The 13139-nt window shown below is 43.4% G+C and overlaps 1 protein-coding gene across 2 annotated transcripts in view; it reads left to right on the forward strand.

Annotated features, from left to right (window-relative positions):
• The first annotated feature begins 7135 nt into the window (after positions 1–7135).
• LOC130363087 (calpain-8-like) overlaps positions 7136–13139 on the forward strand; it is a 124174-nt gene continuing 118170 nt past the window's right edge. The window contains exons 1-2 of one of the 2 annotated variants that reach the window (XM_056568428.1): positions 7136–7562; positions 7681–7721. In XM_056568428.1, coding sequence (XP_056424403.1) covers positions 7314–7562; positions 7681–7721 — 290 coding nt within the window. In that variant the 5' untranslated portion in view covers positions 7136–7313. The remainder of the gene's footprint in view (positions 7563–7680; positions 7722–13139) is intronic. The other variant, XM_056568427.1, reaches the window with a different exon arrangement.

Raw genomic sequence — 13139 nt, forward strand, 5'->3', positions numbered from 1 at the left:
ATCCCCTATCCTAAGGATAGGGGATAAGCTTGAGATTGCGGGGGGTCCGACCGCTGGGGCCCCCTGCGATCTCTCTGTACGGGGGCCAGGCTCTCCGGCCAGATATCGGGTGTCGACCCCTGCACGAAGCGGCGGCCGACACGCCCCCTCAATACATCTCTATGGCAGAGCCGGAGATTGCCGAAGGCAAGGGACTTACTAATGTACCTGGGGGTGGATCGGAGGGAGGGGTTAGAATAGTTAATAGGGATAGGCTTCACAGGAAGAAAAAACATACATCATTTAATTGCATGATGACTAATGCCAGAAGTCTAACCAATAAAACAGAGGAACTGGAGCGGTTGATATCTGAAGAAAATTATGACATAGTGGGTATAACAGAGACTTGATTGGACGACAGCTGTGACTGGGCGGTCAACATACAGGGTTATAGTCTATTCAGGAAGAATCGGACAAAACAGAAAGGGGGAGGAGTTTGTCTTTATGTGAAATCGAGTCTGAAGGCCGCACTGCGGGAGGATATACGGGAGGGAAACGATAATATGGAGTCATTATGGGTAGAAATATATGGAGATAAAAATAAAAAAATTCTGAGAGGGGTTTGTTATAAGCCACCGAACATAATGGAAGAGGCAGAAGATCAATTACTGAGGCAAATAAACAAGGCAGCAAATCAGAATGAGGTGATAATAATGGGGGACTTTAACTATCCTGATATAAACTGGGAGACTGAGACCTGTGAATCTCATAAAGGAAACAGGTTTCTGACTATAGCTAAAGACAATTATCTGTCCCAAATGGTGCAGGGCCCGACCAGAGGGGGCGCCCTACTAGACTTAATATTAACAAACAGACCTGACAGAGTAACTAATGTGCAAGTAGAAGACACCTAGGAAATAGTGATCATAATATAATACATTATAAATTGTTCTTCAATAAGGGAATCTCTCGAGGGGCCACAAAAACAATGAACTTTAGGAAGGTAAAGTTCGATCAACTCAGAGAAGCCCATAACAATATAAAATGGGATAATGTCCTCAAAAACAAGAATACTGACACTAAATGGGAGACTTTTAAAAATATCTTAAATTCTCACTGTAAGATGTATATACCTTATGGGAATAAAAGGGTCAGAAATAAAAGAAAACCAATATGGATGAATAAAAACATTAAGGGGGCAATAAATGACAAAAATAAAGCATTTAAACTACTAAAACAGGACGACAGTGAAGAAGCATTAAAAAGTTATAGAGAAAGAGTAAAAACAGGTAAAAAACAGATATAAGCCACAAAAATAGAGACAGAAAGACTCATTGCCAAAGAGAGTAAAACTAACCCCAAAATGTTCTTTAACAATATAAATAGCAAAAAAGTAAAAAATGAAATTGTTGGCCCTTTAAAAAAATGATGAGGAAGAAATTATAGACGGGGATCAGGAAAAAGCAAATATAATAAACAAATTCTTCTACACTATATTCACCGAGGAAAATGAAATGCCAGGTGAAAAACAGCGAGATAATGTAAACTCCCCAGTACAGGTCACCTGTCTAACCCAGGAAGAAGTACAGGTCACCTGTCTAACCCAGGAAGAAGTACAGTGCCGCCTACAAAAAATCAAAACAGACAAATCACCAGGTCCAGATTGCATTCACCCGCGTGTTCTAAAGGAATTAACTAATGTAATAGACAGACCCCTATTTTTTATATTCAGGGACTCTGTTGTACCAGGGACTGTTCCCCAGGACTGGCGCATGGCAAATGTGGTGCCAATATTCAGAAAGGGGTCAACTACAGACCTGTTAGTTTAACCTCCGTTGTATGTAAATTGTTTGAGTGTTTTCTAAGGGATGCTATTTTGGAGTATCTTGATAAAAATACATGTATGACTCCATATCAGCATGGCTTTATGAGGGATCGGTCCTGTTAAACTAACCTGATCAGCTTTTATGAGGAGGTGAGCTCCAGACTGGACCAGGGGAAATCGATGGATGTCGTATATCTGGATTTTTCCAAAGCATTTGATACGGTGCCACATAAAAGATTGGTGCATAAAATAAGAAAGATGGGGCTGGGGGAGAATGTGTGTAAGTGGGTAAGTAACTGGCTCAGTGATAGGAAACAGAGGGTGGTTATTAATGTTACTTATTCTGACTGGGTGACTGTTACTAGTGGGGACCACAGGGGTCATTCTTGGGTCTTGTTCTATTTAATATATTCATTAATGACCTTGTAGAGGGGTTGAAATAGTAAAGTGGCAATCTTTGCAGATGATACTAAACTCTGTAAAGCGGTAAACACAATAGAGAACAGGGCACTGTTACAAATGGATCTGTATAGGTTGGAGGTTTGGGCTGATAAGTGGCAGATGAGGTACAACACTGATAAATGTAAGGTAATGCACATGGGGAGGAAAAATCCGGGCTGGGATTATGTATTAAATGGGAGAACACTTGGGACAACTGATGTGGAAAAGGATTTGGGAGTCTTAGTTAATAGTAAATTTAGCTGTAGTGACCAGTGTCGGGCAGCTGCTGCCAAGGCAAATAAAATCATGGGGTGCATCAATAGGGGCATAGATGCCCACGACAAGGAAATAATTCTACCACTGTACAAATCACTAGTCAGACCACACATAGAATGCTGGCCCACATTTATCATTGCAGTGCAAGTTAGGCATTTTTTTTACACCTTTTTTTTTGTGTGCTGATAATGTGTAGGAGCACCAATTTTATTAAAAGGTAAAAGAGCTTTGATAAATTTTGTGCAGGTCCACATTTTCTAAAATTTCTGTCTACACATACACCAAAAAGCTACACCATGTCTGGGCTGGTGTAGTTTTAAAGACTTTTCAATGGCTTTGCGCCTTTTTTTGCTCCTTTTTACAAAAAGGCGCAATGATAAATCCCTTCTATATCATGTATATTGCCGAAATCAGTGGATTGCAACTCAAAATCAGTGGATTGCAACTCAAAATCAGCAGAAATGTGTAAACAAAAAGGGACAACAAAAGGCTCAAAAAACCCTGCTTGCGTCTTTTTTGCGCCTTTGTTAGACACAAAAAACAGTCTAAAGACAATAATAAATGTGGGCCACTGTGCACAGTACTGGTCAGACCACACATAGAATACTGTGTACAGTACTGGTCAGACCACACATAGAATACTGTGTACAGTACTGGGCACCAGTGTACAAGAAAGATATAGTGGAGCTGGAGAGGGTTCAAAGACGGGCAACCAGGGTAATGCGGGGAATGGGAGGACTACAGTACCCAGAAAGATTATCAGAATTAGGGTTATTTAGTTTAGAAAAAAGAAGGCTTAGGGGCGACCTAATAACTATGTATAAATATATCAGGGGGCAGTACAGAGATCTCTCCATGATCTATTTATACCCAGGACTGTATCTATAACATGGGGGCATCCTCTACGTCTAGAGGAAAGAAGGTTTCTACACCAGTACGTACAGGGGTTCTTTACTGTAAGAGCAGTGAGACTGTGGAATTCTCTGCCAGAGGAGGGGGTCATGGTGAACTCTTTAAAAGAGTTCAAAAGGGGTCTGGATGCATTTTTGGAGAATAATAACATTGCTGTTTATGTATACTACATTTATAGGGAAAGAACGTTGATCCAGGGATTTATTCCGATTGCCATATTTGGAGTCGGGAAGGAATTTTTACCTCTAGTATGAGGTTTTTTTTTTTGCCTTCCTCTGGATCAACTCAGTAGGGACTCATTAGGGATATAGGTTGAACTAGATGGACTCTGGTCTTTTTTCAACCTTATGAACTATGAAAGAGGTGACATCAGCAGACTCCAGCAGTGCTGAGGGACTACTACTACTCCCATTATGGAACAGACTTGTTTACATGATGAGAGTAGTAATTTCCCGGCTGCGGGAGTCTGCCGGTGGCTGGGGAGGCTACATTAGTGTTTGTACTACAACCCCCTTCATGGAACAGACTCTGTTCCATTATGGGAGTTGCAGTACAGGGGCTGAGGGATTGATCGCGCCGGGTCTCACTTCTGAGACCCGATGCGATTAGAAGTTATTAAACAGGGGAGCGGGCGGCATGCTCTGCAATCCTGTGATGTACGATGTATTTTACTTTAATTTTTAAATCCCCTGCCGGGAGCCCTGAGTGGTCGGTACAGATAAGCCATTCAGGACTCCCAGCAGGGGTTTTAAACTTCAGTGTTCCTTACTGTAGAAGGAGAAGCAGAGAATGGAGGGACCTGTCCCCCCTGTGTGCTGTTTTAGCGCTCCATTCCCTGCCACTGGTACCTGACCTGTCCCCCCTGTGTGCTGTTATAGCGCTCCATTCCCCGCCACTTGTACCTGACCTGTTCCCCCTGTGTGCTGTTTTAGGGCTCCATTTCCCGCCGCTGGTACCTGACCTGTACCACCAATGCGCAGCATCATTTATATATTCCCCACCGCTGCTTGACATGTCCCCACTACTGCCCTGCTCCAGCGCAATCAGAGCACACAGCAGGGACATGTCAGTCTATTCCCAACTGCTCATCTCCGTCGGGTACTGCTGTGTGCTCTGATTGCGCTTGGAGCAGGGCAGCAGTGGGGACATGTCGGGCAGCGGTGGGGAATATATGAATGAGGCAGCGGATTGGGGGTAAAGGTCAAGTACCAGTGGCTGGGAATGGAGCGATTTTAGTGATGGCCAGTTTCATCACAGGATCACCGAATCTGGCTGACTGGCTCTCTGAAGCCAAGGAAGTATTCTCAGAAAGTGTTTTCTTACAACCTAGATACACTCCATCTTTAAAAGTTGCTTTACGAGATCTTGTTGCCTATCACAAACAATACACATTATCTTTTTGGGAAATTCAGGCATTTGAGAACTATATAAAACACAATATGGTTCCCAGAGGTCTTAGGATATCCACATTGCCTGCACATTGCCAGGTTACATACTCCAGGAGTGCTTAAAAAGGGGGAGGCGGAAGCCACGAGTACTTCTCTAAAATTGTTGGAAGAGGAAAAAACTAATCTAGCTATAGCAGAGGTCAAGCTGAAAGAACAAAAGGAGATAGTGTTTTAAAACTAAAGAAACACAGGCACAGGGAAATATATAGAGATTCCAGTATTATCTAAAAGAAAGAAAGCATTCCCAGTTTATCACGGATTTGCAGGAATTCAGGGAAAACCGAACCTGTTCAGCATTAGAAAAAAAAACAATCCACCTCGAGATACAGAGACGGAGATTTCATCTTCTGATACAGAGGCAGGAGACAGTGATAGACCACCAAGTAGACGGGGTAGAGGTAGAGGCAATTTTAGGGGAATAAGAAATAGAGGAGCGGGCCGAAACCGTGGTAACATCCACAGAAATCAATATAACTCAGAATAGGCTACAGACAACTCCTCCTCCTCACAACCCTCTTTGCATTTTTTAGGGGACAGAGAGCCCTACCCCCTACGTCCGAAAGAAGGCCGGAACAAATTATGACAACTAAGGATGATGGTTCACTCAGAGTGGTCCATCTGTCACGTTTTACATTGAGTGATGCACAGATGAGGGACCTTATTCGGGGTTTATCCTTTGTTCCCACAACATCCTTTGACACCTTTACCTGGATGAAGGACCTTCATTTGTTCATCAAAAAAATCAAATGGCAGAAATTCTTTAAACAAAAAGACAGAAGAGAGGCCTTTAGAATTGGGTATTGGAGTCAACAAACTCCCTGCTGTAAGAGATCTTACCTCTTGGAGTTTATCTTGACACAAAACTATTTTCTATTCGATGGTAAAGTCTTCCACCAGCTCAGGGGTACGTCCATGGGGAGCCCATTCACGTATGTGCCCCCACATACGTGAATCTACTCCTGGGCTTGTGGGAGGCCACCATCTGGGTGTCCCGGTATCGTATTGCATACTGTAATTTGGTTGGGGGTCCCCAAAGTCAGAGTTCCTAGGAACTGTGGGGGTCCGCTTCCCTAGTCATCCCCTAGTCACCTCTCAGATAGTTAATATTCTGTTAAATTACATGTAAATGCTGTATATATTATGTATGCTTACCTTCATAGCGTCGCAGGGCCTTAGGTCATGTGACTCGGGTTAGTACTCTATGGTAGGTAAAAGGACCTTTGGAGGTTCATGGGTCATGTGATTACCTATAACACTTTGTAAAGCTGACAGATGGTATGGACCAATCCTAAAACGGCCAGCTCTGCCCAAATAAGGGAGCTGCAGCCAATAATCGCTCTTGCGCTCTTGTTCCTGAACTGCAAAGCAAGCAGCACATTTTCTTTCCTCGTGGGCTGCTGATGAAAAGATCTGCACAGCTGTCAGCGGCAATTACTGGGCCAAAGCCTGCCGGCCTCGGTCTGAATAAAACAGTGAGTTCTTACAAATGCCCTGCAAATGTTTGCAGGATCACTGGACCTAAACAAACCCCTAAATCTAGCGGATCTACGCTTAACAAAATCCTACAAACCCCCGAAGCCCCAACCATAAGTCAATCTCTGCTAAGCTGTATATAGACTTTGTTATAAGGACTGTTCCTGTTATCCCATGTTACAGAAAATCTTCAGTAAAGTTTCCAAAAGTTTTCACCAAAGCTCTGGTTGTGGACATTCCGTCATTCTACATCTCCCTATCGCTTTTGTGAAGGGTGGCGATAGGCCAAGCTATACAGCATTAACCCTCACCCTGGCATCACGACTGACAAGAGTTAATTACATCCTTGGTAAACCGCATAGCAACATCCCAACTGCCATACACCCCCCCCCCCCCCCCCAAGGCACCACAAATCCTTTTTGGCGTCTCACGAACAGGATACGGGTGTGTGCCTGCTGCTGTATCCACCAGTGAAAGTGTACTCCCCTCTATATAAGAGACTGTATTCATGTGCTGTAAACCGCATTTCCATGTACAAGAGCGGTGCGTGTGGTGTGCAATACAAGGGGGCCACGCGAAAAGTAAGGGGGGAGACGAAGATTTATTCGCTTCACAAATGTGTAAAGAGAGAGGCGAATTTATGCTACTATCCTCCAGTCTGGGCAGAATGCCAATAGTTAACTTGCTGCCAGAGAAGCGCGCAAAAAAGTCCCGCACTGTGCCACGGCCCACCGCTGGGCTTGGCTGCCATGTTAATGTATCTCAGCCGAAAGGGAACTTAAATGCACTGACATTGTTTCCGGGAGGACCAGAAGTCGGGGCTGCACCGATGACGTTCTTCCTGCCGGCAGCCATTTTGGGGAAGCCCAGTATAAAAGAAACCCTGCACAGCGACCTCTTCAGTCTGCACAGAGAGCCGGAGAGTACAGACATGGAGGAGAGCAGCATTCCTCGGCAAGATGGCACCGGAGCAACGGAAAGTTGTGGCGGTCGCAGCCCAACTGTTCCAGAACCTCACCGACTGTCTGCAGCGGTTGTCGCTGGATGAAGAGGGGGCCTGCAATCTTCCCCCACTGCCCGACGATGACTGGCCTGACACACCTCCAGGAAAAGGCGCTGGGACACCTGGAGGTGCATCACCGGTGAGACTGTCCCCTCCCCATAGGACCTGGGGCTCATGGGCTGAGATCCCGTCGGAGGAGTCATCAGTGAGTACCCCGCCAGAGGCGGCCTTTTCTTCTTCCTACAGCCCTGAACCTGAGGTACCTCTATCCAGTTTGCAGAGTGCACGACCGCGCTCACCAAAATGGCTCCCTGCCATTGCAGGTATGCGCTGCCACTCTATCTGTATGCCGGACGTCATATCTGTGAGTACACCGCTGTGCGGTATCCCACAGTCCTTCTCTCTCTTTCTATTAGAGACAATGGAACTTTAGAAATGGGGCTAGCTGACTGTTTAACTGTATTTTTTCCAGGTTGCCCTACCTTAACTATGGACGATTGTGAGGAAGACACTACATTTGGGGACAGCACTTTTCTTTCCAGGCATATGAGCTGAGAAATCATTACTTTTACATATTTGATATGTTTTTTTTTTTTACAGAATCCTGGAAACGGATGGCTCAGAGGCTCCTTATGAGGGGATATGATATATGGTGCAGACCTGACATCAAAGTTATAAGAGGCTCCTTTTAAGGGGATAACAAATGGCGTAGTCTGTCATCAAAGGCTGCTATCTCCTAAGGACTCAGTTATATGGCGCACAAAAAACACATTGGGGTTTAAGAGTGGAGTGTAGGTTTCTTTGTGGGTTTTGATTTCCGACTGGTATTTACTAAGGTTTCCCTACATTTTGCACTTTTCCCTACGTTCTGCTTTTTTTTTTTTTTTTTACAACGATTCTGATCTGTCGGTTTTCCTCAGCTGAAATCCACCACATTTTCTGTGGAAACCATAGTAAATATGTTGGGATTTTTCAAAACTGTCGGAGACACGCCCCTTTTGTAGGGACCACGCCCACTTTATACCGTGGCCATGCCCCCCTTTTCGTGTTTTTCTTGTAAAATGGAGGGATTTGTTTTTTTTGGTCGCAAATTGTGTTGCAAGGGACGTGCGACACAATTTGGGTGCAAAACCCGACAAAAAAGAGTCGGGATCATGTTAGTAAATAAACCCCATTATCTTGTTGCTGAATGGATGTTATTGGTGAAATAAGGATTTTCTTTTTCTGGGTTACCTCTGAGGACGTTGTATTATTGCGGTAGAAATGCGTTGGGTACCTTTATGTTGTGCGACAAGTCCCATTGTATCTTAATGTATGTGAATGGGTTATGTGTGATCTTTTATCTATACGCATAATAATATCTACCAGTGCGGATGCTGTAAATTGGCCCAGTCAGATATTTCGGGGGAGCTATGCAGCAGCTCCCCTGTTGAGGAATTTACTAGCACCTATTAGGGTTGCATGAGTGAATACTTTAGACCCTAGAGAGAACTATTGACAAATGTCACTGGCTTAAATAAAATTATCTCTCTGCATATTTATAGTAATCACTCTAGGCGAGACTTGGTGTTTAAATATTTGCATTATCGCAATCACCCCTTGGGTGTTCTCACATGTTGTTATCCTAGTACATAATAAAGGCAAAGTTTTAAAATTATCTCTCCCCCCCACCCCATCCACTGTTTGGGTAATATTTTTAGAATATATGAATGAGGCAGCGGGGAATGGAGTGCTATAACAGTGCACAGGGGGGGACAGGTCAGGTACCAGTGGTGGAGAATATAACTAGAGATGAGCGAACTTTTGCAAAAATTTGATTCGGCCGATTCGCTGAATTTTCCCCAAAAATTTGTTTCGGATCGAATACATTTGCGGTGAATCTGTATTAAAAACGGCTATTTCTGGCCTACAGAGAGCCCCAATAGGGGTATAGAACACTTTGCCTTGCTGTAACACGCATTGGGAAAGTTCTGGGTTGGTGAAATCATACTGTTATTCAGTATGACATGCAGATTACAGGCATTGCTATTAGAATCACCACTGCAGAGCGTCGATGTGGCAGCAGGGAGACCATATGGTGTCAAAATTGAAGAGGATAAAGAGATATATTTTACGTCATTTTGAATAAATTTAATTTGAAGTTATCTAAATGTTCTCAGTACCCATTCTGGTGAGCATCGAGCTGGTGGTCCTCCACCAGGCGAAATACCACCTGTTCCAGCCCCTGCCTCTCAGTGCCCCCCTGAATATGAAAGTACGAATGTTTCATTTAATCAGTTATGGTTCATTGCTATTGTTTAACCCCTTAACGACGCAGGACGTATATTTACGTCCTGCGCCGGCTCCCGCGATATGAAGCGGGATCGCGCCGCGATCCTGCATAATATCGCGTCGGTCCCGGCGCTCATCAACGGCCGGGACCCACGGCTAATACCACACATCGCCGATCGCGGCGATGTGTGGTATTAACCCTTTAGAAGCGGCGGTCAAAGCTGACCGCCGCTTCTAAAGTGAAAGTAAAAGTGACCCGGCTGCTTAGTCGGGCTGTTCGGGACCGTCGCGGTGAAATCGCGGCGTCCCGAACAGCTTACAGGACACCGGGAGGGCCCTTACCTGCCTCCTCGGTGTCTGATCGGCGAATGACTGCTCCGTGCCTGAGATCCAGGCAGGAGCAGTCAAGCGCCGATAACAGTGATCACAGGCGTGTTAATACACGCCTGTGATCTGTGTAAAAGATCAGTGTGTGCAGTGTTATAGATCCCTATGGGACCTATAACACTGCAAAAAAAATGTTAAAAAAAAAGTGTTAATAAAGGTCATTTAACCCCTTCCCTAATAAAAGTTTGAATCACCCCCCTTTTCCCATAAAAAAAATAAAACAGTGTAAAAAAAAATAAAAATAAACATATGTGGTATCGCTGCGTGCGTAAATGTCCGAACTATAAAAATATATCATTAATTAAACCGCACGGTCAATGGCGTACGTGCAAAAAAATTCCAAATTCCAAAAAAGAGAATTTTTGGTCATTTTTTATACCATTAAAAAATGAATAAAAAGTGATCAAAAAGTCAGATCAAAACAAAAATCATACCAATAAAAACTTCAGATCACGGCGCAAAAAATGAGTCCTCATACCACCCTGTACGTGGAAAAATAAAAAAGTTATAGGGGTCAGAAGATGACATTTTTAAACGTATACATTTTCCTGCATGTAGTTATGATTTTTTCCAGAAGTGCGACAAAATCAAACCTATAAGTAGGGTATCATTTTTACGGTATGGACCTACAGAATAATGATAAGGTGTAATTTTTACCGAAATATGCACTGCGTAGAAACGGAAGCCCCCAAAAGTTACAAAATAGCGTTTTTTCTTCGATTTTGTCGCACAATGATTTTTTTTTCCGTTTCGCCGTGCATTTTTGGGTAAAATGACTAATGTCACTGCAAAGTATAATTGGCGACGCAAAAAATAAGCCATAATATGGATTTTTAGGTGGAAAATTGAAAGGGTTATGATTTTTAAAAGGTAAGGAGGAAAAAACGAAAGTGCAAAAACGGAAAAACCCTGAGTCCTTAAGGGGTTAAAGATGTTTCATTGGATTTTTGTGATAATTCCACAGGTAACATGACGTCGACGACCAAAGTGCCTCAGTCTTGAAAAGATTACATCAATTTTTGTACATTAAAATTTAAGATTTATATTAGATTCCCAAGTTGAATGTCCCAGCGTTTCCTTTGAACTAATACTGTGTGCCCAATCTAACAAGTAGTCACGTGGCAGCACAATGACAGAGCCTAGAGGTGGCAGCATGAGGAGACCATAATTTGGCACAACCTGGAATTGGAATTTAAGGCAATGTCCCAGGCCCAGCAGCATCAGTATACCATGTAGATGCTGAATTAAACAGCCTGGAGCTGGCAGAAGCATGAGTAGACACTAGAGCTTCACAATCCCTAAGATTAAAAAAATGAATTTTGAAATTGAAATTGAAGATTTATGGTAGCTAGTGCTACCATAAAAACTTTTAGGCCCAGGCCCAGCAGCATCAGTAAGCCGTGTAGTTGCTGAATGACACAGACTGGAGCTGGCAGCAGCCTGAGTACACAAGAGGGCTTCACAACCCCTAAGATTAAAAGATAAATGTTGAAATCTCTATTGAAGATGTATGGTAGCTAGTGCTGGCAGCAGGAGCTGGCAGCAGCATGAGTAGACAATAGGGCTTCACAACCCCTAAGATTAAAAGATGAATTTTAAAATTGAAATTGAAAAATTATGTTAGCTAGTGCTACCATAAAATATTTGTAGGTAATATCCCAGGCCCAGCAGCATGAATAAACTATATATTGGCTAAATTACACAGCATGGAGGTGGGGAAAGCATGAGGAGACCATAGAGTGGCTGAAAGGCACAGCCTGGAGTTTGTGGCAGGATGAGGAGATCATATAGTGTCTGAATGGTACAGCCTGGAGGTTGCTGAAGCATGGGGAGAGACCATATGGTAGTTGAGTGGCACAGCCTGGAGTTTGTGGCAGCATGAAATTTAAGATTTTGAAATTGAAATTTAAGATTTTGAAATTGAAATTTAAGATTTTGAAATTAAAATGTTAGCTAAAACTATCAAGTTTTAGTGTCCCGGGCTCCGGCGTGTGGCTACAAAGGACCAAATGTAACAAGGAGTCACATGTCACATGGCGGCACAATGAAAGAGCCTGGAGGTGGCATCAGTACGAGGAGACCATATAGTGTCTGAACGGCACAGCCTGGAGGTTGTTTGAAGCATGAGAAGACCATATAGTGTCTGAATGGCACATCCTGGAGGTGGCTGAAGCATGAGGAGACCATATAGTGTCTGAATGGCACAGCCTAGAGGTGGCTGAAGCATGAGGAGACAATAGGGCCGCCCAATCCCTAAGATTAATAGATGAATTTTGACATTTAAATTGAAAATGTAAGGTAGCTAATACTACCATAAACATTTAAGGAAATTTCCCAGGTCCAGCAGCATCACTAAACCATGTAGTTGCTGAGTGACACAGCCTGGAGCAGGCAGAAGCATGAGTAGACAATAGGGCTTCACAATCCCTAAGATTTAAAGATGAGTTTTGAAATTTAAATTGAAGATTTATGGTAGCTAGTGCTACAATAAAAAACTTTTATGCCTAGGCTAAAAGACACAGCCTGGAGGTGGCTGAAGCATGAGGGGACTATATAGTGGCAGAATGGCACAGCCTGGAGGTGGCTGAAGCATCAGGAGACCATATAGTGGCTGAAAGACCCAGCGTGGAGGTGTTGGCAGCATAAGGAGACCATATAGTGGCTGAATGGCACAGCCTGGAGTTGGCAGTAGATGAGGAAACATTAGGGCTTCACAAACTCGAAGATTAAAAGATGGATTTTGAAATTTCTATTGAAGATTTATGATACCTAGTGCTACCATAAACATATATAGGTAATGTCCTAAACCCAGCAGCATCACTAAACCATGTAGTTGATGAATGACACAGACTGGAGCTGGCAGCAGCCTGAGTACACAAGAGGGCTTCATAACCCCTAAGATTAAAAGATGAATTTTAAAAATTAAATTGAAGATATATGGTAGCTAGTGTTACCATAAACATTTTACCATAATGTCCCAGGCCCAGTAGCATCAGTAAACCACATATTGGATGAATGACACAGCCTGAAGGTGGATGAAGGATCAGTAAACCATATATTGGATGAATGACAGCCTGAAGGTGGCTGAAGCATCAGTAAACCATATATAGGCTGAATGACACAG

This window comes from Hyla sarda, chromosome 3 (assembly GCF_029499605.1).
Source record: "Hyla sarda isolate aHylSar1 chromosome 3, aHylSar1.hap1, whole genome shotgun sequence".
Lineage (NCBI taxonomy): Eukaryota > Metazoa > Chordata > Amphibia > Anura > Hylidae > Hyla > Hyla sarda.